The sequence below is a fragment of the Myripristis murdjan genome, chromosome 16 (assembly GCF_902150065.1).
Source record: "Myripristis murdjan chromosome 16, fMyrMur1.1, whole genome shotgun sequence".
In the NCBI taxonomy this organism is placed as follows: Eukaryota; Metazoa; Chordata; class Actinopteri; order Holocentriformes; family Holocentridae; genus Myripristis; species Myripristis murdjan.
The window spans coordinates 33,130,404-33,156,274 of NC_043995.1; the positions used below are offsets into that span (position 1 = coordinate 33,130,404).

Sequence of the window (25,871 nt, forward strand, 5' to 3'; positions counted from 1 at the left end):
GTAGGCTACACTCTTTTATTAAAACAAAACCTCGTTTTGACTTTGGTAACAGAAGTGGAGCCGCCAGCAGCACACAGTGCAGGTGAGCAGCACACACAGCGCAGGTGAGCAGCACACACACCAGGTGAGCAGCACACACACCAGGTGAGCAGCACACACACCAGGTGAGCCAGACGGCAGCTGCTCAGCTCAGTTTCAACAAAACAACACAGAACCCAAGAACAGGCAGAGGAACCTCGACGTCCACAAACAAATCTGAGGTCTCATTAAATCAACATCTGTTCATTTTCTGAAGCGGGAGAGAAACAGACATGAACATTAGAATAAAGAACCAATTAAAAAAAAAAACCCGGCTTCAACATGAACAGAAACTATTCAGTGACTGAGCGGCTCTCAGCCTGCAGGACGTCCCAGGATCCATCTGATCTGAAACATCATCTGGTGCCACGGAGGCTGAGAGCCACGGCGTCACTTCAGCCGAACACATTCAACATTTTCCTGGACGAAAACAAACGGGCTCCTGCTGCAAATAATTCAAAACTTTACTCCACACCATGTGGTGAGACCAGGTCAGTTCGGTCAGTCCAGGTGATAATCTCCGGCCATGGCCATGTACTCGTCCAGCTGGGCGTCCAGTCTGCTTTTCGTCATGGACATGTAGTCGTCCAGCTCGGCGTCCAATCTGCTTTTCGACATGGACATGTAGTCGTCCAGCTGGGCGTCCAGCTCCTTCTTGGTGACGGGCTCTTTTCTGCTGTCCTGCCCCCCCGAGCCTCCTGCACCAAAACAAACACATTTAGCTGGTGCATGTTGGAGCTGATAGCACATTAAAGCAACAAAGACTCAGTCCTGGTTCTCCGTTAAATTCTGTTGCACCAAACTTCAAAACTGGTTTTAAATGAAGAGGAATTCCATTTAAAGTTTTGTTTTTACTCTAAAGCTAGATTAAACTTCATCCCGTTGCACCAAAACTTCAAAGTCCAATTTAAACTCCAGTGTAAATGATCAGAACACATGTAAACTTCTCACCAACACCGTCTCACCAACATGCTGGCAGGACGCTGCCCAGGCGGATCATAACATGCATCTGGATTTTCATGCTGAGCTCTCCCTTAAGAGGAGCACTGCTACTTCTATCATACAAAAAAAAAAAAAAAAAAAACCTCACCAATGAATAAAAGTTGTTGAAAATAAACACTGGTTTCATGTGGACAGAAGGCTGAAATGTTAAAAAAAAAAAAAAAACATCACCTCTTTGTGGGTGTAACCTCGGTTAGCTGCGAGCTGTTCTAACCTCTGTGTGGATAAATTCTGGTCCAACCTCTCGCTCTCTGTCCCGGCTGCTTCCTGGTCGAGGTCCCGGGCAGAGCTGCAGCGCTCCTCCTCGCCACGACCCGCCCACCCAGCCGGGCCAAAACAGGAAGCCGCAGCTGCGCGCTGCTGATGTCTAGATTTTAAAACGAACAAAGTACTGTTGTATTTGTGCAGCTTCTCCACCCAAAACTGTTGTAGAACTGATCACATCAGGAGAACAAGACTTCAGGGGACGTCAGAGTCTGACACAAGCTCAAGTTTCATCCAGGTGATTCTGAACGTTCAGTCTGTTTACGACACATTTTTCTACACAGTAACGTGTCAACAAACTGTTTATTAAATCAGATTTCACAGCACAGAATCAAAATGTGAGTTCCTGGTTGAAGCAGCCGCCTCATACACTCCTGATCAAAATCTTAAGACCAGTTGAAAAATTGCAAGAATTTACATTTTGCGCTGTTGGATCTTAAGAAGGTTCTAAATAGATCTTCAAAATGCAAAAAGAAGAAATGGGAGTGAGACAAAAAAAAATTTGAGTAAGCAATTTATTGCAAACAACCATTAAACTGAAATAGGCTGTTCATCAGCTGATCAAACGTTTAAGACCACAGCCTTTAAAAGCCCAAACCTTGGCAAAAATGTGGATTCAGTGTCATTTTCTGTCAGGTATCCACACTGTCATGACCTCCTGATGGCAAAGGCAAAAAAGCTTTCTTGTTAATCACCTCAAAAATTCGTTTCGGCATGCTTGATGCTAGTGTTTCCAGGAGGCTAGTGGGAATGTTGCTCCAAGTGGTGAAGATGGCTTCACGGAGGGCATCCACTGTCTGGAACTGGTGTCCATTTTTGTAAACTTCCCTTGCCATCCAACCCCAAATGTTCTCAATTGGATTTAGACCAGGAGAACACGCAGGATGGTTCAAAAGAGTGATGTTATTTCTCTGGAAGAAGTCCTTTGTCAGGCGGGCATTGTGAACTGCAGCGTTGTCCTGTTGAAAAACCCAGTCATGACCACACAGACGATGGCCTTCAGTCATGAGGGATGCCCCCTGCAACATCTCCACACAGCCAGCTGCTGTTTGACGCCTCTGCACAACCTGAAGCTCCATTGTTCCATTGAAGGAAAAAGCCCCCAGATCATGATGGAGCCCCCTCCACTGTGCCGTGTAGAAAACATCTCAGGTGGGATCTCCTTGTCATGCCAGTAACGTTGGAAGCCATCAGGACCATCAAAGTTACATTTTTTCTCATCAGAGAATAAAACTTTCTTCCACCTTTCAGTGTTCCATGTTTGGTGCTCCAAACTCCAAACGGGCAATTTTGTGCCGTTGAAGGAGACGAGGCCTTTGAAGACGTTTTTTGTTCTTAAAACCCTTCTCTCGCAGATGCTGTCTGATGGTTATGGGACTGCAGTTGGCATTGACAAGCTTAATTTGGGCCAAGGATTGTCCCATGTCTTGACGGACAGCCAATTGGATCCTCCGGCTCAGGGCTGGTGAAATTTTTTTGGGTCTACCACTTGACTTTTTTGTTCCATAACCCTCAGGATCTTTTAAGAAGTTTAAAATGACTGTCTTACTGCGTCCAGCCTCAGCAGCAGTGGCACGCTGTGAGAGGCCTTGTTGTTGGGCCTTGCTTATGCAGCTCAACAATCCGACCACGTTCAAAGAGAGAAAGCTTTTTAGCCTTTGCCATCAGGAGGTCATGACAGTGTGGATACCTGACAGAAAATGACACTGAATCCACATTTTTGTGAAGATTTGGGCTTTTAAAGGCTGTGGTCTTAAACTTTTGATCAGCTGATGAACAGCCCATTTCAGTTTAATGGTTGTTTGCAATAAATTGCTTACTCCAATTTCTCAACTGGTCTTAAAATTTTGATCAGGAGTGTAATGTTCTGCTTGTGCAGCGAACAAAGTCCTCAACATTCAGAAACCACACAGCTGATAATTGGCTGTGGAAAGCAAAACGTTTCCCCGGGGACTATTTTCCTGGCAGAGGAGGAAGAGGAGGAGGAGGAGAAGGAGGAGGAGGAGGAGGGAGCGTTTCAGTTTGAAAAAGTCCTGAAAAGCCAACAGTGCTGCTGCTTTTAGGAAAACACGTGGAGGACTTTATTCCGCTGATGGAAAACTGGAGTGAAGAAAGTGTGAAGGCTCTGAAAGTTCATGTTCATATCGTAGTGGAATGAATGGAAACCAGCGGCTGGAGGAAAGGGAGGAGGAGTGATGTGGCAGCTCTGAAACCCCACTGCTCGCTCTGGGAGGAGATTAATAGAAATATGAAGTTTACACATTTTGTCAGTGTCATTTGTTGCTCCACTGAATTCAAAGGAACAGTGACCTGCTGTCTCTCCACCTTGAGGACGAGCAACTGGAACAGTGACAAGATGTCAATCACTCGCAAAGTCATGACAATCAAATAAACATGATCAGGTCAAAAGCTAGTATACAGCTGGACGGGTATGAAAAGCTAGAGGTTTTTAATTTGAAACGAGGGAGACAGGACGCGGTGACACCAGGCCAGCTGATGAAGTTACACCACTGGTTCATCACAGACACAGACTTTCATGTTTCGTTTTGTATAAATAACAGAGTGAGAATGTGATTTTGTCCTCAAACAGAGCAGAGGATTAAGTTTCTGGAGAACAAGAAAAAAGGGTAGATTCAACAAGTAATTGTTAAGTTAGATTGAGTTACAGTTTAAATAAACATTCGCAATATATTCTCTGGGGTTGGGACGATGTGTTTACCTCCTGATTCGATACACTCATGATTCAAAATGTATTGTGAATTTATTTGTGGCCCAAACTGCATGGGATTAGCAGAAGGTGGGCGTGTCTGCAGAGGGGAGAGCCGTGGCTGCCCAGAGAACCTATTTTCACTCAGACATCTGGAGGTCAGAGGTCAAGCGACCCTTTTGACCATGACGGTTTTTCCCTCACCAAAATTTAGCCCAACTTTGAAGCAATATTTAGCCGCCTTGCCGACAACCCAGCATGACCTTCTTCCAACGACATGCTGCCAAGGGATTCCTCAGGTCGTCTAGTTTCATATGATACCAATATCTTTACTTTAAATTGATTCAGTAATTTAAAAATCTAAATCAAATAAAAAGAATCATGATACTTAGATGAATTGATTTTTTTTAAACAACCGCTACAAGACAGATAATCTCAGTTACTCACTCCTGTGTGTGAGGCCGCTCCTCTTGTAGCGTCTGGTTCCGGCTCCCCAGCGGTACCGCCGCCTGAAGCTCCACAGGCCAAAGTGCCTGAAGTTCCAGACGCCACAGAAACGCCGGGGCCCCCTGAGCGAGCCCAGCCGGCTCCACACACTGGCCTTCCCCGGGCACCGCTTCACACCCCACTGAGCCGTTCCCCATGAACAAAGAGGAAGAGGAAGAGGAAGGAAGATGATGACAGAGGTTTCCAATCATCCACACCATGAGCTCTCTGGTTCACTGTCACTGTGCCAAGTAGGGATGTGCAGCATGACGATACATATTGTGCGATGATAGAAAAATTAATTAACTGAATTTAACTGAAAATCTAGTTCCAAATAAAAGCAGAAAAATAACCAAATATGATACGAAGTACCTTTTATTTGTCAATCACATAATTGAAAATATAATAAGAAATAAATGAATAATGAAGAAATGAACTATTTGCTCATGTAACTTACAGTAAATATGCTATATTGTGATATTTATCAGTATCAGGATATGAGGTTTAGGTCATGTCGCTGGTGCCAAGGCGATGCTGTTCACAATGAGGCAGTGACAGGCCACGCCCCCTCACCTTGGCCGGCAGGGCGGCCCGGACAGACCGACGGTCCTCCATCAGCAGGACCAGCTGCTGGTTGTGGCTGCTCCGCCGCCGCCGGCTGGGGTCAAAGGTCAACACGGCTGGCCGGGCCATCGGGAGCATGAGCATCTGAGTGAAGCTGCAACACCATGAAGATGAGTCGACTGTTTCAAAGCGCGTGAACGCAGATTTCTGGACGGTACCAACCCTTTCTTCAGACAGAGCAGCCAAACCGTCGCACAGTGGTGCACCATTACATTTTGATGGGAGCATTATCTGGTGTGCGGACTCTATTTATCCATCTTTTTCATGTTTATCTGTCCAGCATGTAGTTTTTATTATTTTGGGTGTGTGCGCTTTTGTGAACTTTGTGCAGAGTTTATTGTCTTTCCTTGGAAACATAGTGTGATTAAATACAGATACATACAGTCTAGTTCCAGAAGAATTAAAATCTCTCAGAAAATAAAGAAATCGAAAGAAAGAAAAGGAATTGAAAGAAAACTTTTATTTCATTATTTTATCATTATTATTATACTTTCTAACTTAAATTTGACAAGTTTTAATTTTAAAATCAGTGTTTTGTCAAACTCTCATGAAGCGGAAACTTATTTCACAGTGTACAGGCAAATGCTAAGGGCGCCATCTGCTGGCGACACTGCGACCCTGATTAGGATAAGTGAAATGACTGAATGAATGAATGAATACAATTCAATAAAATTACAGTACATTAGTTGCATCACCATTAGAATCATACAGAAAATACATTCATATGGTATGTGACTATGGAGGACTAAAAGGGACAGAATGAAATAAATAAATACATCTTTAAATAAATACTTAAAAGTGTCATTAATTAATTAAAATGGGAATTAAATAAATAAATGTGTCATTAAATAAATAAATATGTCATTAAATAAATAAATGTGTCATTAAATAAATAAATGTGTCATTAAATGTGTCATTAATTCATTAAAATACCAGTTCATTTAATGTAAAAACATATATATAATTATTTCATTATTTATTTAATTATTTCATGGACCGGTGTTGCAGTGCTTCATGAATTAATTTTATCTGTCAAACTCACCCATCAAAGTCAGTGGGCGGATCCTAACACCTGATTGGTTACCCGGCACAGCAAGCCAAGACAGATCGACTTCAGATAATCGATTGATGCAGAGCAAGTAAACATATTCTAGAGTGAAAGTTTTTAACTGTTTTGCTTAACCCAGACGCTCAGGTTGCATAACCTACAGCCGAGAGACTTTACTAAACATCAGGTAAAGCACGCTGCAAGAACTGAGGCACTCTGCTTTGATGTGGACACACTACGCCAGCACGGGATTTTACCTGCGTCTACACCGGCTGTCACCAGGGAGAGGAGGGAGCGCAAGCGGTGCAAACGTAAACAAATGAGGGGCAAGAGAGCCGGGATCCACGCTAGGCTACAGGCTAGAGGCTAGAGGCTAGAGGCTACAGGCTAAAGGCTACAGGCTACAGGCTAAAGGCTAAAGGCTACAGGCTACAGGCTAAAGGCTATAGGCTAACCCCTCCAGACCAGCAGAACCGTGGCTCTTGCTCTCTAATGTTCGCTCCCTCGACAACAAGCTGGACGAGCTACGCTTGCTAAGAGACACCCGCAGGAGAGAGACTGCTGTGTGCTTGCTTTTGCGGAGACATGGCTCCATGGAAAGATCCCATCCCTGCAGGAGTAGAGCACTGAACACTGTCAGAGACCCTTCTCACCCGCTCCACAAATACTTTGAACTGCTGCCATCAGGCAAACGGTGAAAAGCAAAACCGCTAGAATGAGCAACAGCTTCCTCCAGAAAGCTGTTAGACTTTTAAACTGCTGACTTTACCATCAGTCGGGGATCCCAAGTGAAAAACTCTCTCTCATTTTGTGTGCACTACTGCTGTATGTGTAGCTTAATGACAATAAAGCTTGATTTGATTTGATATTCTGACACACTTGGTGGCACAACCTTTACTCGGTTCAAGCAAATGGGGGATTTGCAGGAGCAAATGTTACTGCAGTGCGCGATGCGTGCTAGATAGGTGCAGCCACAAAATGTTGAGAAGTTGCCCAGAACTACTCAGAGAAGCAGTAACTTTAACTGGAGAGGCTCTCAGCAAAACTCCTCCGGCTCCGGCAGACTTCCAGGCTTCAGACCTAAGCAATCGATTGGGCTAGATTCACGTTAGTCCCGCCCACTGACTTTGATGGGTGAGTTTGACAGATAAAATTAATTCATGAAGCACTGCAACACCGGTCCATGAAATAATTAAATAAATAATGAAATAATTACATATATGTTTTTACATTAAATGAACTGGTATTTTAATGAATTAATGACACATTTAATGACACATTTATTTATTTAATGACACATTTATTTATTTAATGACATATTTATTTATTTAATTCCCATTTTAATTAATTAATGACACTTTTAAGTATTTATTTAAAGATGTATTTATTTATTTCATTCTGTCCCTTTTAGTCCTCCATATGTGACATCCTTATTATTACTGTTTTATCTGTATTTGTATTTTTGGAATTTTTATTTTACTTTATTTATTGATTTACTTTATTTTAGTGAATTGTGTATTGTTACAATTATTTGTCATTTTTCCATCTATTATAATAAAAGCCCATAACTTTGCCCATATTGCAATACTTAATAAAACATCAAATCAGCACCCAAATATTATGGATAGAATTACATCACAGTCCCTGCTAGCTGCCGTTCCTATGAAAAATGCCTCCCTTCACTGCAAAGCAACCGTTAAACCCAGGAAACACAACACTGATGTCACACTGTCACACATCCACAACATGGATTAGACATACAGTTACGGTAACTCTGTGTGTCCGTGTGTGTGTGTGTGTGTGTGTGTGTGTGTGTGTGTGTGTGAGTCTCACCGGTCATGGAGGGAGACCGCCGTGGTGCTCCTCAGGGTAACCGTGTCTGATGTGGATGCAGCCATGTGGTGTGTGCGTGATGCTGTCACTCGCTCCTGGGGAACAGTAACACCAGGGTCCGCTCACTAAATCCCGCAGATTTATGTCTCCTCGCTTACAGGTAAAGCTACACAGTAAAATATGACTTGAGACTGGAGACAAACTGATGGGCTTCCCTCACAAACACACCGGCAGCACTTCCTCCATGCAAACTAACACCTGATTCTCCTGTCAGTCAAACAAAATAATACTTAATACTTCTGTTTAAATTGTTCATATTTCTATCTTTTTATAATCCTTGTTTATAGTGTTTATATTGCTTACTGCTATTTATCATGTGTATACTGTATATTTCTTCTAAATTTGCACATTGACCTACCTCTATGCACATTTTATACACCCATGCACACGGTTTTTTCTGTTTTTTTGTTGCACATTGCTTTTTGCACACGGGGTTGTACTTAGGTTATTCTGTTGTACTCAGATCTTATTCTGTTGTACTTAGATCTTATTCTTTCTTTATTTTTTTATTTACTTAATCTGTAATCTGTGGATACTGCTGAAAAAATGTGAATTTCCTGCGGGATGAATAAAGTATCTATCTATCTATCTATCTATCTATCTAAAACCCTTTCCCACCGACATGCGGCGGCGCATTCTGTGAACCAGCCGGCAGATTTGGCATTTTAGTTAAATGTAAAATGCTGCTTTATAGTTAATATAAGAGCCGATTTCGCCAGAAGGATATAACGATAATTAAAGTGTCTTAAGTCCACGTCTGCAGAGTTTGTTCTTTCGCCGATACGCCAGGTGTTTCCGAGCGGAGGTCCAGGTGCCGCTCTGCCGACAGGAGCGCGGCGCGGCTCCTCGGTGCGCTGTCTGAGCTAACTTAGCCGCAGTTTGGCTAAAATTAGCTGCAGAGTTTAGTTGAAGTTAGCTGTAGAGCAGGGGTGGGCAATCATGTGCCATGGAGGGCCGAGAGGCTGCAGGTTTTCTTTCCAACCAAAAACTCCACCAGCTGATTTCACTGATTAGTCCCTCCTCTCTGCTTGAAGGTGAGGTAATCAGTGAAATCACCTGGTGGAGTTTTTGGTTGGAAAGAAAACCTGCAGCCTCTCGGCCCTCCATTAGTCCAGTAATTTTAGGCCAAAATTGGGGTCAACCTAGGACAAACTGCAAGAGAAGCAAACTCAACTGATTTTGTATCCTCAGTTTGTCCTGAGTGAGGGGAAAAAAGTCCCAAGGAATCCCATTGGTGGAAAGTTTTGAAAATCACCTATTTATGACCACAAATTACCAAAAAACACTGTTTTTAACACACAGGGGAAAGGGGGTCAACATTTTACTTTCAGATATCACTATAAAAATTCACAAGATGATTACACACACAAAGACAAGAAAAAAAGTCAATTACAAGTTCTTTGAATTATTCTGTTTTCACATGAATATCACACATTATCTGATTTGATATGCGCTAATAAGGAATATAAGGAATAAATGCCAGAAGAGACATTTAAACAGTGAATTAAAAGGTTACTTCTAACTTTAACATTTAAACAGTGAATTAAAAGGTTACTATATAGAAACCTTTTAATTCACTGTTTAAATGTCTGTTCTGGCATTTATTTCTCATATTCCTTATTAGCGCATATCAAATCAGATAATGTGTGATATGCATGTGAAAACAGAATAATTCAAAGAACTTGTAAATGACTTTTTTTCTTGTCTTTGTGTGTGTAATCATCTTGTGAATTTTTATAGTGATATCTGACAGTAAAATGTTGAACCCCTTTCCCCTGTGTGTTAAAAACAGTGTTTTTTTGGTAATATGTGGTCATAAATAGGTGATTTTCAAAACTTTCCACCAATGGGATTCCTTGGGACTTTTTCCCCCTCACTCAGGACAAACTGAGGATACAGAATCAGTTGAGTTTGCTTCTCTTGAGGTTTTTTCATAAAATCACTGGACTACATGGCACATGATTGCCCACCCCTGCTGTAGAGTTTAGTTAAAGTTAGCTGCAGAGTTTAGTTAAAGTTAGCAACAGAGTTTTAGCAACAGATAGCTGGCAAGAGGTTTTAAATCACTTTAAATGAAACGCCGAGGCTCCAGCAGCAGCAGCACCGAGTTACCGCCGGAAGCAAAGCTAGCAGGGCTAATGCTACCGCTGACTGGCTAACGTTACAGCTGAACATTTTAAATTAAAAAAAACGCATCGCCTAAAAGATTTAAAGAATAAAAGCAGCACAACAGCAACACTGGCTAAATACGGCGCTTTAGCATTGTCGGTTTAATGTGCTTATTATTCTGCCATACCAGTTGTTGGTGTAGCTAGCTGCTTAGCTAGCATCGTGCGTCCCTCGCTCTGATGGGCTGCAGGTGGATGACACGCAGCCGGAGCGCGTGCACTGATCGATAATCAATACAACACGGCGACATCCGCACGTTGTATCGTTATATATTGCAAACCGCCGAAGAATCTGAAGGCTGTTTAAATATATGACACAGAAACGTACCTAGAAACAAGCAAAATGTACTTTTCCAGGTGTTTGTGTTCACTGAGCGCCTCGACCTCCCTTCAGCTCCTTCAGCTCGGCGGAGGAAACTCTCAGCATCTGGGACTGTGCACAAAAAAATCTAATTACTTTGAATTTTCTGTTGTGACTTTTTGTTGTGATCACAGTCAGAATCAGAAATCAGATATACTTTATTGATCCCTGAGGGGAAACTGGGTCAGTTACAGCTGCTCAAATCCTCAAGAAAAGAATTAAATTATAAGAAACAGAAAAAGAAATACGAAATTGAAAGAAAAAAAAATGTCCATTAGAAATTATTTAAAAAAAAAAAAAAAAAAGTGCATTATGTTGGCTATAAATAAGTGCATTAATCAAATAAAAATATTACAGCAATAAATACAGAAATAGAAATTGAGCCTATGTGAAAGGTCTACCTATATGTACCAGATACACACTGGGATATTACTCTGTTGAACCGCTGTCAAGTCCTACAGGTATGAATTATTGCACAGTGAAATAGTTAAATAAAGAGTGAAATAGTGATATTCAGTATGTAAATAAGTAAATTACCTGAATGCAATTCTAATCCATGCAGTTCCTTCCAAATTTCCATCATTTGTTTTGCATTTTGATGTCTTGGTTTGTTTCCACATATTTTACTGCGTTTATATCTTACTTTGTTTTAACTCTTTTTATTTGTCTTTTATTTTTTATCTAATTGACTCATGTTCTTTTGCTGCCCCTGTTGTTTGTTTTCTCGGTTGATTGCTTGGTTTTTGCATTTGTTTTAAATTGCTTGTTTTTATTATATTCTCTTGTATTTTTCACTTTATCTTAAATCACTTTGAGCTGCACCCCCTGTGTGACTGATGCTACAGAAATAAATCAGAATTGTAGAATAAGAATCACAATTTATTGATACCCGAGAGAAAAGTTGGTAAATTGGATAAATAAAGTATTATTATTATTAAAGTATTGTAACAATTTTGGATCACTTTGGATGTAACACTACCACCAAGAAAAACAACAACAATACATCCAAATTCAATGAATAAATAATAAATACATAAAAAAAAAAAAACTTACTGGTGACTTTCAATCACCTCCCTCACCACCAGATGGTGCCAAAAACACAGTGAGTCAACCTGCCAATCAACCGGTAACCTGGGGCAACCAGACAGACACAACAACACACACACACACACGCACACGCACGCACGCACACACACACACACACACACACACACACACACACACACACACACACACACACACACACACACACACGCCCCTTGGCCCAGACAAGTCACGCGCACAAACTTTCTCTCACTTCTCCCGCCACAGTCAAGTCAGCGAGAATGACTACTTCCGGTCTAGGCCTTCAAAATAAAAGCCACGGGCGTCACTGTACTGTTCTCGCTGTCCTCAGGGAAACACGTGTTGCTTTTTCGATGTTATTTTACATGGAAACAGAGGATGGCATACATATACAGAGAATAAATATAATAAAAATAAATAGACAGAAAATAAATTACAAAGATATATGATAAAATAAATAGACAGAAAATAAATTACAGAGAATATAATAAAAGTAATTAGACAGAAAATAAATTGCAGATAATAGATATACTAAATATAAATAATCAGAAAATAAATTACAGAGAATAAATAGACAAAAGTACTCAAACAGCAGAGTGACGCGGGTGCTGTTTGAATTGATGAGGTGTTTCTGTAAACTGTTTTTATTCTCAGTTTTACATGTCATGTTAAAAATATAGGAGAGGACAGCCACGGACCCCTCAGGTCTCCAGGCAGCACCGAGCGTCTGCTTCACATATTTCGTGATCACCTGTAGGAGATCTTTATAATCTGACCTCCATATTTTATTCGAACTAAAGAATAAAAAATATTATGATTGTTATTTTTATAAACAATATTATGTAAACAACAACAACAGCAAAAGTAATGATGATGATATATGGGCAACATAAGTATCAATTCGATGTATAAAAATAAATAAACAAATAAAAATAGTAAAATACCAACTGCTGCTGCTGAAAAACGCGCCACGTCCGGTCTGAGTCTGTCTCTGCCTTTACGGCTTGACGCGTCTCTCTCTCTCTCTCTCTCTCTCTCTCTCTCTCTCTCTCTCTCTCTCTCTCTCTCTCTCTCTCTCTCTCTCAGCGAGGGGCTGGCAGGCAGACAGCGGCTCCGGCTCCGCAGACAGCGCCGCGGACACACAGACGGTAAACAGCCGGAGAGCGGAGCGTCTGAGCGGTGAGTGGCTCCCGGACAGGCCGCCGGGGATCCCGGTGCCGCTTCATGTTGGATTTGATTTGACTGTCTCTTCTTTTTATCTGACAACTGTTGGCGCACCAGCCTCCGTGCCTCCGTGCGTGTGTGTGTGTGTGTATGTGTGTGTGTGTGTGTGTGCGTGCGTGTGTGTGCGTGTGTGTGCGGTTCACACTGATATGGAGTTTGCAGTAAAATTAGCTTTTCACCATGAGTAATACTCATGAAAAGTGTTATTTTATTTGATTATTATTCTTGTCATCATCATCATCATCATCACAGAGCCTCACCTTTACATTGGACAACATTCTGGACATTTTATCTTAAAGCTGAATAAGTCTATGATGATTTTATATGATGATGTGATTATAGCAGTCTCTCCCTCTGCTGTCTGTCTGTCTGTCTCAGTGTCTGTCTACCTGTATGTCTGTTTATCTGTCTCACTATCTGTCTGTCTGTCTGTCTGTCTCTCTGTCTGTCTGTCCCTGTGGTCCACACCAGTATTTAATGTGCTGATGGCAGTGGTAATAACAGTGAAGTGTTTGTGTCCCAGTTTAATGACAGTCTGAAACATCAGCGGTTCCAGGTTCTTTTTTATCAGACTGAAGAACTGAAGAAAAGAAAAGAAAAGAAAAGAAAAAGAGAGAAAAGGAGAGGAAAAACACAGAAAAATCCAGGACAAAACAGCAGAAACATCCAGCTGAAAACAGCGTGGATACAGGAAGAGAGAGCTGATAGACTGTGTGTGTGTGTGTGTGTGTGTGTGTGTGTGTGTGTGTGTGTGTGTGTGTGTGTGTGTGTGTGTGCGTGTGTGAGTCACATTTGGGGACTTGGATAAACAACATGGTAAAAACACGAGGCTCGTGCTGCGTTCCAGAGACGTCGGACAGTCAGAAATGTTGGTTTGTGGCAGCAGAGAGGCGGCGGCTGGTCTCTGCAGGGGGCAGAGGAGGTGAGACACACCTGTGAGCCGTGAACTGAGTTTGACTTTGTGATCTGATGAATGAAAAACACGGAGCTCGTCAGTGTTTCTGAGCTGTAATCTGAACGGGGAAACTCCAGGCTGAAAGCCCCTTGAGCAAGGCACCGGCCCCCCTGCTGTCTGCCTGCAGGGAATCAAACTCTTCATCGTCATCTGATGTTGTTGATGAGACTTGCAGTGTTTTTAAGTCATCTAGTGACTCCTCCCCCTGTCTGTGATTGGTCCAGAAGTCACATGACCGCCCGCATCACAGGTCAAACTTTAGTTTTTGCTCGATTGTTACTTCCGGTGCCGCTGGCAGCGACACGAGGCTTTCAGGACGCTCGTGCAAAGAGGAAAAGAACCAAATGTGGTCGTGTTCCTGTTCTCGTAGAGTTCTAGTGCATCACGTTCCAGGACGTGTTCCACCGGCTTCTGTTTCATCGTTCTGTCTTACATCGTTTAAAGTTTATCGCCAGTTCAAAACTTACAGGCACTTAGAGGACCGCCGTTTGAAAGTACATCATTTTGACATCACAGCATCAGGAATCACTGTCAGACATCAGAAAACCAAAAACATGTTCGTTGCCATCGGCGACACGTTCCCATCGGCGACGCGTTGCCATCGGCGACGCGTTCCCATCGGCGACGCGTTGCCTGTCGATGGCAGCATCTTGTTGCCGTTTGTGCCTCGTTGATTTTAGCATTTGTCTCGTTGTTGCCGTCTCGTTGCAGTCAGTGTCTCAGTGCCATTGGTGTCCCACTGCTTAAGTTTCAGTTATTTGACCCTCTGATGACCTTTGACCCCTGTGCCTCATTGGAGGTCAGAGGTGTAGTCGTCTCTCTAAACACAAGGGGTCCTGTCTTACACCTGAAATGAAGATGTGCAAAGCGTGCCACAGGTGTGTTTTCTAGTTTCCCAGCGGCTCAGGTGTCATTTCCACGTTGTGGAAACAGCAGAGTCTCGTGTCCCTCTGAGCTCCGTGGGCCTGTTGCTCTGAAAATGAGCTGAGCTCAGCTGCACTGTTGCTGCGTTGCTGTCTTGCATTGCTCTTAGATAAGACACTCAGTCCAAGCCTTTAGAACCAGGCGCCTGGAGCTGCCAGCTGTTTGTCCAGCGGTGAAACAGCAGCAGTGACTTGGACACTGAAGGAGCTGCAGCAGCTCAGAGCGACAACGCACAATCCGAGACGTCTCATTGGTCACATCCACTGTCAATCAACTGACATATCTTCTCCTGTCTTCCCTTCTGGCCTCTTCCCCCCAGGGTGCCATGTCGGTGCTTGGCCCCGCCCCCACCAGCGCCGACGCCTGCCTCAGCATCGTGCACAGCCTGATGTGCCACCGGCAGGGCGGGGAGAACGAGGGCTTCGCCAAGCGGGCGATCGAGAGCCTGGTTAAGAAGCTGAAGGAGAAGAAGGACGAGCTGGACTCGCTCATCACCGCCGTCACCACCAACGGCGTCCATCCCAGCAAGTGCGTCACTATCCAGAGGACGCTGGACGGCCGGCTGCAGGTAGGGGGCGCCACGAGGGGGGGGCGGGGGGGGCCACGGGGGGCGGGGTCTCGCTCTCCAACATGTCAGCCTCAGAGGACAAAGAGGCAACAGGTTTTTCAGTGAAAAGGAGTGGAGCTGGTGGTCTGGACCGCGGGTCGCATCGACCGGTCAGGCAAACCAGGAGCAAAAAACATTCCAGCGACACCTGCCGGAGTAAAACTTAAACCAACCCCGTCCCAGTGCCCCTTTTTGAAGAAATCAAACGTCTCTACTTGTTATTTTCTTGTTTGAATTGGAAAGTAGATCCGGCAGGTGGTGTCTTTCGGAAACTTCAGAAATAACCCGATAGAATTTTCAAAGCTAATTGTGATCGCATGAAAAAAGCCAACGACTAATCTTATTCTCGCATTTCCTCTGTTGTCTGTGTATTTCCGGTTGCTGGACTTCATAACAAAGACAGTAACTAGCATGGATAACTCCAAACCCAGTAAACAATTCATTTATGAACAAAACTGGACACTTAGCTCATTGTCCCTGTAATAAAATGAACTGACAAGAGAAAATAATGAGGGGCTTGTGTGTGTTCATTGAAAACTGATGAACCGGGAAAGCTAAATATAAATGTCACAGCACAGAGCACAGAGGCCGGGCGTGGCTCCGGCGCTGCTGGACTGTAATTGTCAGTCGGTGTCGTCAGGATGTAAACACAGATTATAGCGTTAGTGTGTGTGATAAATCATCAGACAGGTTTGGGCTGGGCAGCAGGCTGGTAGAGGAGGCATCATCCGAACAAAAAGCAGAATAACCTTTAATCAGGGCAGTGAAGCTGCTCGGAGGTCGACTGAATCCGCCTCAGCCGTTTCATCCCTGCACTGTCGGGCACAATGAAATACTTGCTCTGATTTTTTCTCTAGACCTTCAAGTCTTCCTCTGGTTTCCTGCTCTGCACTGACAAAATTGGACTTTGAGTCTTTTACAGGCCACCGTAGTTCGACTGGAGTTCAGTACGAGACAAACTTCTGCACACCGCTTCAGCTCCTGCGTGAACAGGAATACATTTTTATTTCGTTTTTGCTGAGTTGTTGTTGCTCAAGAAGGTTTTCCACCCAGATTAGTTCCCTGTAAGCCTGTAACTTTTCAAGGAACTAAAAGGTCCCTTCAGGTCGTTGTTTTCTTCTGTTTCCACTGCGGGCGAAAACCTGCAAGGATTATGCAAATTAGTCTGCTGACACATGAAACAGTGACGGCTGTTTTACACGTCATTTTTTACAGCTGTGAAGCGTCAGGCTGTTTGACCTGTTTTCACCTGGTTGACAGATTACTGACAGTTTTTACCAGGGCTGGGATGCCATCACGATACTTGGGTGCCAATTCGATAAGTGATAAATGCAATTCTATAAGTATTGCGATTCAATTTTACAATTTATTGTGATTTTAGTTTTTTGAATTCTCCTCTAGTTTGTGGCTGTGAAGTTTCATGAGGTCACTGTAGGCTCCTATAGGGGCTAACATCATCACATCATCATGTTTGTCCAATCAGAAATGTTGCACTGCAGGGAGGAAAACTGCATTTTCATCAGTCCACTTCCGGTGGAATTTGAATTTTTGAATTGGAAAAATGTGAATGGAAACATTTTGTGGAAAAATTATCATTAAAAGGTTATTTTGGATTTGTTGAAGTGGGGCTGCGTGAGGTACTGATCCATAGTTAGTGTATTACCAACAGCAGATGACGGCCACTGGGTTGGAGAAGCCGGCAGGAGAACCTGAACCGGCAGGAAAACCTGAACTGGCAGGAGAACCTGGACCGGCAGGAGAACCTGGACCGGCAGGAGAACCTGGACCAAAAGTCGAACAGTGTTCTGCTGTGGCTGTGGCAGAAGCAAAACGTATTTCAGCCACCTCAACAAATCAGTATAACCTTTAGCTGTAGCTGTGTTTAGAATATTTTCAGTGCGTCTCCTCGCTGTCAGCTCTTTGCTCGGCTGGTCCAGGGCTGAGCTCGTGAGCAGGAATGCATGGAAGCTCCTCAAGGACTCCTGCAAGTCTCTCAAGGACCCTGGAGAGACTGAAGTCAGCCAGCGTGCTGAGAACAGAGAGCAGTGAAGCTCTGAAGACTGCAGACACCTTCAACACACACACACACACACACACACATACACACACACACACACACACACTCACACACACACACTCACACACACTCAAAGGAAGAGGAGGAGGAGGAAGGGCAGGCTGGCTTGTTTTGTCTGAAACACAGGAAAGGGGCAGGGTTAAGTTAAGCCAGACTGTCTGTGTGTGTGTGTGTGTGTGTGTGTGTGTGTGTGTGGGAGAGACTCAGACAGTCGGAGAGTAAGGGAATGTGAACATGTCTAGATTTTGTGCTTGGATCTCATACCACAGAATTTGTGTGTGTGTGTGTGTGTGTGTGTGTGTGTGTGTGTGTGTGTGTGTGTGTGTGTTAGCTTCTGTTAGCTTTGTCCTTCACCTGTGTGCACACAGAACACACACTTCTGAGATAGTCTGGCTTGCTCTGTGTATGTGTGTGTGTGTGTGTGTGTGTGTGTGTGTGTGTGTGTGTGTGTGTGTGTGTAATGGGGTCTGGCTGTCTGCCAGCTCTGTCTCTCTTTCTCTAAAAGGCGTCTGGCTGAACGACTAAGAGGAGACACACTCCTCACACACACACACACACACATACAAACGTGCACACACACACACACACACACACACACACACATGCACACACAGACACACACACAAACACTCTCACACACTCACAGTTTGAGGAGGTTAGACATTATGTCATAGTTGTGGTTCAGCCTGGCGGGTTAATCCTGCATCACCTGGTGTACACACACACACACACACACACACACACACAGTCAGAACAGACAAACTGAGTCACTGCAGCAGAGGTTAGTGGGGAAACTGCTTGTGTGTGTGTGTGTGTGTGTGTGAGTTAAGTTTCCATGAGTGATGTTTCCTGAGTCGCTGCCCGTCTCCTCAGCCTGTCAGCGCTCGCTGCTCATGCTGAGGTGATGTTTGGGCTCTTACCTGCACAGGTAGCATGTTGACGAAAATCCCCAAGGCTTTAACTTGTTTTCAGTCGGTAAGTGTGTGTGTGTGTGTGTGTGTGTGTGTGTGTGTGAGTCTGTTCTCCTGCTGCTCCGCCTGATGATGTCACACCGCTGGTTTACTTTGTCAGAGGGAAAGCTGACAGGCTGTAACAGATTTTAGACAGACAGACACACATTTTGGCGAGGGTCCCTTGACCTCTGACCTCTGACCCCGTCTTGGAGCTGCATCAGTTGGCTTTGACTGGAAAGCTGAGACTCTTGTGGATTCAATGAGCCACATTTGATTCCTGTGTGATGATGTTGGCCCCCATAGCAGCCATTTCACTGCAGGCAGAGACTTTTGTCAAACTGGACGTCGCTGGAGAAAATGACCTCTAGTGACCTCTAGGAGAATCACAGCCTCATCAGACTTTACACACACAAACTAGAGGAGGATTCAAAAAACTTAAATCGCAATAAAAAGTAATATCAAATCACAGGGCTTAAGAATCACAATACATATCGAATCAGTACCCAAGTATCATGATGGTAATGAATCATTAAAAACAGATATCCTCTAGATGTAATTTATCTTGTTTATCTATCTATAGCTCGTCTCGAAAAGCCCTTAAAACATCCAGCAGGTTTGGTCCCTGAGCTCCGTCCCTGTGGTGAGAATAAGAGCTGACATGAGAGAGAGTTTTGAAGGATGAACAACCACACATTTGTTTTGCTTTCACTTTCACCCGTCAGCTCCTTGCAGACAGACGGTTTCCAAAACCTCAGACCATTTTCTAGGGAGCACAGTGTGCTTCACAGTATGCTTCACAGTGTGCTTCACAGTGTGCCTCACAGTGTGCTTCACAGTGTGCTTCACAGTGTGCTTCACAGTGTGCCTCACAGTGTGCTTCACAGTGTGCTTCACAATGTGCCTCAGTGTGCTTCAGTGTGCTTCACAGTGTGCCTCACAGTGTGCTTCACAGTGTGCCTCACAGTGTGCTTCACAGTGTACCTCACAGTGTACCTCACAGTGTGCTTTACAGTGTACCTTAGTGTGCTTCACAGTGTGCTTCACAGTATGCTTCACAGTGCGCTTCACAGTGCGCTTCACAGTGCGCTTCACAGTGTGCTTCACAGTGTACCTCACAGTGTACCTCACAGTGTGCTTCACAGTGTGCTTCACAGTGTGCTTCACAGTGTGCTTCACAGTATGCTTCACAGTGTGCTTTACAGTGCCCTTCACAGTGTGCTTCACAGTGTGCTTTACAGTGTGCTTCACAGTGTGCTTCACAGTGTACCTCACAGTGTGCTTCACAGTGTACCTCACAGTGTGCTTCACAGTGTACCTCACAGTGTGCTTCACAGTGTGCTTCACAGTGTACCTCAGTGTGCTTCACAGTGTACCTCACAGTGTACTTCTCAGTGTGCTTCACAGTGTACTTCTCAGACACTGTGAAGTCAGTACACACTCATAAAAGTGCAAATTCAGACAGTAGATGTGCATGACAACATGTGTTAGTGCCAGAATGAATGCAGAATGTACAAATATCAAAATATACCAAAAAAAACCCTGAAAGACACACGGGACCTGAGCACCACTGCATGCTGAAGCTCCTTAGCGCCCCCTACCTGAAGTCTGTGACATTGCAGCACTTATTTGTGTTGGACTAGAACATTTTGACTGTACGTGAGGAGCAGCTCCTGCATCGCCCTCTGTGTTTGTTCAGAGATTGCAATGGATCATTAAACTAGTTATTGTGCTGTTTTTAGTTCTTACGTTGTTCTGGCTGCTCCTGCATCAGATGAACTTGAGAAATGTGAGTGTAAATGTCTTTCCTTTACGAATCCTCCATCGTCTGTCTGTCCTCTGACCTTCACCTGTCCTCTGTCCTCTCTCTGTCCGTCCTGCAGGTTGCAGGGCGGAAAGGTTTCCCTCATGTGATCTATGCCCGTCTGTGGCGTTGGCCCGACCTGCACAAGAACGAACTGAAACACGTCAAGTTCTGCCAGTTCGCCTTCGACCTGAAGTACGACAACGTGTGTGTGAACCCGTATCACTACGAGAGGGTGGTGTCTCCTGGGATCGGTGAGTCACGGCGTCGTTTCGGTTTAAGTGAGTCTCTCATCCAGTGAAAACAGACCAGTGATGCTGATGAGGGAACTGGGACCAAGCTGCACGGGTGCTGGTTCCAGAAAACACCTTAAATTTTATTAATGTACCGTAACATGTCAAGACATTTTGCCGTAACGTTGAAATGATGTTTGACGGACAGGTCACATGACCGCTGGCTTTATGATGGGCCTCCTGATTGGCTGGCTGACCACCATTTGACCAGTGTATTAAATTACTAAGAGAGCTTTTCTTTAAATAATTCCCCCTAATGATTCAGTGGTCATATTAAGGTTGTTTTTTTTTTTTTTAATTGGACCTTAAATAACTCACATGTTTACCCATTGCATTATTATGTGGTCTGTGAGGAGCTTCATATTTTAAATTCCAGTTATTTCTGTGAATCTTATCGAAGGATGCATTGATTTTTGTTTGTTTTTGGCTGATACTGACATCCCATATATGTTTTTGTGAGAGATGTCAGTGCAGGTGAGAAGGGCCCTGCTGGTCCTGTCCTCTGTCCAAAATGATGCACAACACATGTCGATCTTTTCTCAGAAAGCGTCCAACTGACTGCCAGAGCGGCATGTCAGCTGGCTGCTATGTATGGCAGCCAGCTGGACGCTTTCTGAGGAAGGAGGAAGTTACCTCCGAAACTGTCCAGGTAAATAACACCCCTTAACTTATGTCTGACCAAAAGAAACAAAAAAACTTCTTTTTAGTGTAAAGGAAGACATTTAATGATGAATGTATTTGAACTGGAACATCAGCTGATCAGTTAAATATCAGCAAGATTTCAGTGGAATATCAATAACACATAAGTTATATTTCAGCAACATGTCGACATCTCTGTTGGGTGTTATGAGTTTTTATTATCAGGTGACATTCCTGCTGGATGCCTGCGAGTTATTATGAAACCCACTGGAGTTCTGGGCGTGACACTTCCACAGGCCGAGGGCTTTCTTGGACATTAACTGTGCTTGTGGAGCCAACATGGCCGCCACAGGAGGGCTCTGTTATCTGAAAGTCTCTTTAAATTCCTGCCACTGGAATGAAGACACACTCTCTCTCTCTCTCTCTCTCTCTCTCACACACACACACACACACACACACACAGAGGCAGAGGAGTAAAAATAGAAACGTTTTTTTTATTCTGCTAAAGAAGAAAAAGTCATATCAATATCTGCCCTTCAGTCCTGGTTTAGACTCGCAGCCCGGCCTCGAAAACGCAGACATAACACACACACACACACACACACACACACACACACACACACACACACACACACTGTCAGCTGGGTGTTTCTGGGAGTCAGACTGTTTAGTCTGGCTGCTAATGTTCACTTCAAACATGGAGCTAACCTCTTCTTCTCTTCTTCCTCTCCTCTCTTCTCTGTTTCTCCTCTCTTCTTCTTCTCCCCTCACCTTCTTATTCTCTTCTTTTCTTCTCTTCTTCCCTTCTTCTCTCCCTCTTTTCTAACTTCCACCTTTTATCCTATTTTCGCTCCTCACGTTCTCCTCCATGAAGTTGGCCTCAGCATTCAAAGTCCCGGTGAGTTTTGGGGAAAAATATTTTCCACCAAACCTGCATGTGATTTCATCTTGTTGCCGTTCCGTCAAACTCAACAAACGTCCACATTAAAGCAGACAGATGTTTGTAACAGCAGCCACACTCACAATGTTGTTTTCCACACATGATCTGTTTGGACAAATCACATCGTGCCTGTAAAAAAAAAAAAAAAAAGACAAAAAAGAATAAATAAAATTCTAAAGTCACAATTCACAACCTGCAGCTTTTACCAGCAAGCTTGACCTTCAGTCACTCTGATAGGTGCATTACATTAGTGCAGTTTACTTAATCTCTTTTTACTGTAAAATGACACTGAATGCTAAGAAAAGCACCATACAAATAAAATGTATTATTATTATTATTATTATTATTATTATTATTATTATTTCTCTTCATTTCTCGGGTCCCTGTCCTCCCTCAGGTCCTCAGTCGGCTCTGATAAAGGAGGAGTTTGTTCAGGACTGCCTGCAGGTCGACCTGCCCCCCCACCCCCACCCCGACCGCTACAGCCAGTATCCCAGCATGCCCCTCTCCCCGCCAGGTGAGCCTGTCCTGATCTTAATCAGCATGATAAAAAATGTCCGGAGCTCTACTGCCACCTGGTGGTCGTCTGCCATCACTGACGTTCCTGCTGGAAAGTAATGACTGACGAGGTTTTAACCCTATGAAGCCTGAACTATGAAAGAATTGGCAGAAAATTCCAATTTTTTGAAATTGAACCCTTTATTTAGTCCTATAACAAAATATATATATATTAAAAAAAAATTCAAAAAATATCTTATTACACGACCTTTCTGGTGTATGATATATGATATGTACTTGAAGTGTCAATGGTCCAGGGTGAACAGTGTTCAAAGGTATATAACAGTATTTTGGTCAAGTACTGATTAAACTGAAAACGAAAAACGGAATTGAAAATGTGTATCATATATGATACGAATCGCTTTATAGGCTTAAATGTTTTTTTTTTTTTTTTTTTTTAAATGAGCCTTTTTAAAAAGTATTGAAAAGTTTAAAAGGAGAGAACCCCCCACCACTCCCACCCCACCTTCTTATGACTCAGCAAAAAGTGATGACTGCCACTCAGTTCTCAAAAAAGTAGAGCTGCAAATTGCCTGAGGAGTTTAGCTTTATCTCTTTTGTCTCTTTGTAACCCAAATATTAAAATATTTCACTCCATTCTTTATGTTTTTGCAAACATTTGACATCAAAACATCAGATTCAAGACAGGCACTCTAAAGTCTTCCATTAGTTCTTGTTCTTCTTCCTGTTAGTCTGTGTGTGAACCTGAGGGCTTTAAACAAAGTCTCTGGTTTGATCCGGATCAGGCTGATCCTGATCAGGCTGATCCCAGTGCTGCTACACGTTTAGGCTAATCCAGCCGTTCTCAAACCTTTTTTTAATAATGTTCCCCTTTGAAATATTTTTTTCAGCCCATTTCCCCCTGACCAGAGCAAAAAAATAGGAACAATATTCATTCATTCATTTTTGAAACCGCTTATCCATGAGGGTCGCGGGGGTAGGTACAATGTAATAATAGGTACAATGTAATAATATAATATATGTAATAATAAATGTTATTTATAGAGCACTTTTCAAGCAATAAGCACAATGTGCTTAACAAGGTGAGGAAGTTCAGAGCAGTCGCAGCAGAACAACATAGACTCTGTCTGAAACCTCAGCCTGACACTGAGCAGCACTCCAGCGTCCCCCCAGGGGGACGCGTGCCCCCCGTTGGGACCCGCTGACCTGATATCTACAGAATGTGTAACTTCTGCTTTCTTCTCCAAAACAAGCAGCCGTGTTTTAGTGTTTTGCTGAGGACGCCCTGGAAGACCCTTGAGGACCCCTGGGGGTCCCCGGACCCCACTTTGAAAACCCCTGGCCAGTTTACACTGTACACATTTTGCACGGAGAAGCTTCTTGTGTAGCTCCGCCTCCTGACTTCCTGTTTCTCCTCCAGTCAGCAGCTCCATGCTGGGGGGGGACGGCCTCCTGCAGATCGCCTCCCCTCAGAGCCACGCCCCCCCCTCCCCACCCCACCCCAACACCCCCCAGACACCCAACCCCACCCCGCCCCCCGGCCCCCGGCTCCCCCACCCCTCGACCCCCCCGCAGCGGCAGAGCCCAGAGTACAGTGGCCCCGCCCCTCCCGGCCAGACCACCGCCGCTGCTGCCGCCGCCGCCGCCGCCGCAGCCGCCTACCACAGTGAGCCTCCACCAGCACAGCCACAACAACAGCACTACCAGCACTACCAGCACTACCAGTACTACTGTACTGGTAGTGCTGCAAGTATGAGAAACACTTTATAATAACCATCATTAGTAAACGATAAACTGAAACTTAATTAAACTTTAGTTAAAAGTTATTTTGCAGTTAACAAACAAAGAAATGATTATTAATAAAGTTTACTTATTCCACACTAATCTGTTTGTTAACGGTTTATTTTTGCACACATTATAACATTTTATTTACTATATTTATTATTTCTTTTTAATTATCAGTTGATTTATAGACGCTTAAAAAATCATTTGTTAAACATCTAGTACTAGTAGTAATATATTTATATATTTTTTTAAAAACATGGGGAAAAAGCAAACATTTTTTTTTTTTTTTACCAGAACTTAGAAATTAGAAAAAAAAAGTTCCCAGGAAAACTGAGCCGAACATGACGGAGGTGGTGTGTGTGACACTGGATCACACTGACGGAGAAAAAACTGTGACTTTTTATGAATTTCTGGTTCATCCTGGTGTCATTTTTTTCTTGTAACTTTTTTTCATTTTTAGTTGTGAAGTTATTTCTTACTATTTTGCTCATCATCTCGTCCCCGTGTTTTTCAAAGAAATCAAGTGAATTTGCTCAGGATTCAAAGGGTTAATCTGATCTGTTTCCTGTCTGACCCACAGCGGCCTGGACGGGCAGCGGCCCGGCCTCCTACAGCCCCGCAGGACCCCAGCAGAACGGGCGGAGTCAGCAGCACCCGCCGTTACATCATCATCCTGCGCCCAGCACGCACTTCTGTACGGAAACACAGACACACGCCAGCAGCTCAGCTCCTATTGGTCCATTTCCTGTGGAGCCATGCAGCGCAGCGCACATCCAGCCGTGTGTGTGTGTGTGTGTGTGTGTGTGTTTCTGCGTGTGTGTGTGTGTGTGTGTGTGTGTGGGTGTGTGTGTGTGTGTTAGTATCAGTATTAGCACTACAGTGTGTGATTTTATGACCTGTTCTGATCCTGCAGGGTCGCAGCACCACAGCACTCCTCCCTTTCCCCAGCCTGTGTCCAACCACCCAGGTACACACACACACACACACACACACACATACACACACACACACAGCCAGTACCAATACTTACACTAACACACCAATAAAGATATGAATTAGGAAGTTTATTGTAGGGAGGAGAGCCGTGATGATGTAGGTAGGCAGGTGGGAGGATTTTCTACAGTGTGTATCTGGAGTGTGTGTGTGTGTGTGTTAGGTAATATTCAGGACTGCTGTTGCATATTCATAGTTATGCCCATTTGTAATGAGAGCAAGATTTAGAGTTATGTTTACGCTGCTTTAAGGCCCTAAGGGATGTTTTTTTCCTCACAAACAAACATCCTAAATATGAACTAGAAAATTCCCGCACGGAAATTTTGAGAGTGTCTCGGGGGCTGTTACTGGGGGGTGCGCGTCTGACCTCTGTGTGCACATGTGATGCTACCTCCCATTAAAACTGAAAAACCTCTCTAAATTGAGGATGGACTGAGCAAAAACTATCGAAGTTGGCCAATACAT

The 25,871-nt window shown here is 43.8% G+C and overlaps 2 protein-coding genes across 7 annotated transcripts in view; one reads left to right on the plus strand and one right to left on the minus strand.

Moving 5' to 3' along the window:
- LOC115374054 (chromatin target of PRMT1 protein-like) lies at window positions 1-10,748 on the minus strand. Of its 5 annotated transcripts, none has more exons than XM_030072772.1 (6): window positions 10,599-10,748; window positions 8,043-8,137; window positions 5,111-5,255; window positions 4,499-4,679; window positions 1,322-1,447; window positions 1-776 (listed from the first exon to the last, which is right to left on the minus strand). In XM_030072772.1, the coding sequence occupies exons 2-6, from the start codon at window positions 8,105-8,107 to the stop codon at window positions 580-582; spliced, it is 714 nt and encodes a 237-aa protein (XP_029928632.1). In that variant the 5' UTR covers window positions 8,108-8,137; window positions 10,599-10,748; the 3' UTR covers window positions 1-579. The 5 variants fall into 5 exon arrangements, with proteins under 5 accessions (XP_029928632.1, XP_029928627.1, XP_029928629.1 ...); XM_030072767.1 differs by having other exon boundaries at window positions 1,295-1,447; window positions 10,599-10,747; XM_030072769.1 differs by having other exon boundaries at window positions 1,295-1,447; window positions 8,043-8,208; window positions 10,599-10,735.
- The window catches only part of LOC115374053 (mothers against decapentaplegic homolog 4-like), a 19,997-nt gene continuing 4,116 nt past the window's right edge, over window positions 9,991-25,871 (plus strand). The window contains exons 1-9 of one of the 2 annotated variants that reach the window (XM_030072765.1): window positions 9,991-10,006; window positions 12,783-12,875; window positions 15,119-15,367; window positions 20,317-20,491; window positions 22,044-22,067; window positions 22,507-22,626; window positions 24,049-24,294; window positions 24,994-25,107; window positions 25,327-25,380. In XM_030072765.1, coding sequence (XP_029928625.1) covers window positions 15,125-15,367; window positions 20,317-20,491; window positions 22,044-22,067; window positions 22,507-22,626; window positions 24,049-24,294; window positions 24,994-25,107; window positions 25,327-25,380 — 976 coding nt within the window. In that variant the 5' untranslated portion in view covers window positions 9,991-10,006; window positions 12,783-12,875; window positions 15,119-15,124. The remainder of the gene's footprint in view (window positions 10,007-12,782; window positions 12,876-15,118; window positions 15,368-20,316; window positions 20,492-22,043; window positions 22,068-22,506; window positions 22,627-24,048; window positions 24,295-24,993; window positions 25,108-25,326; window positions 25,381-25,871) is intronic. The other variant, XM_030072766.1, reaches the window with a different exon arrangement.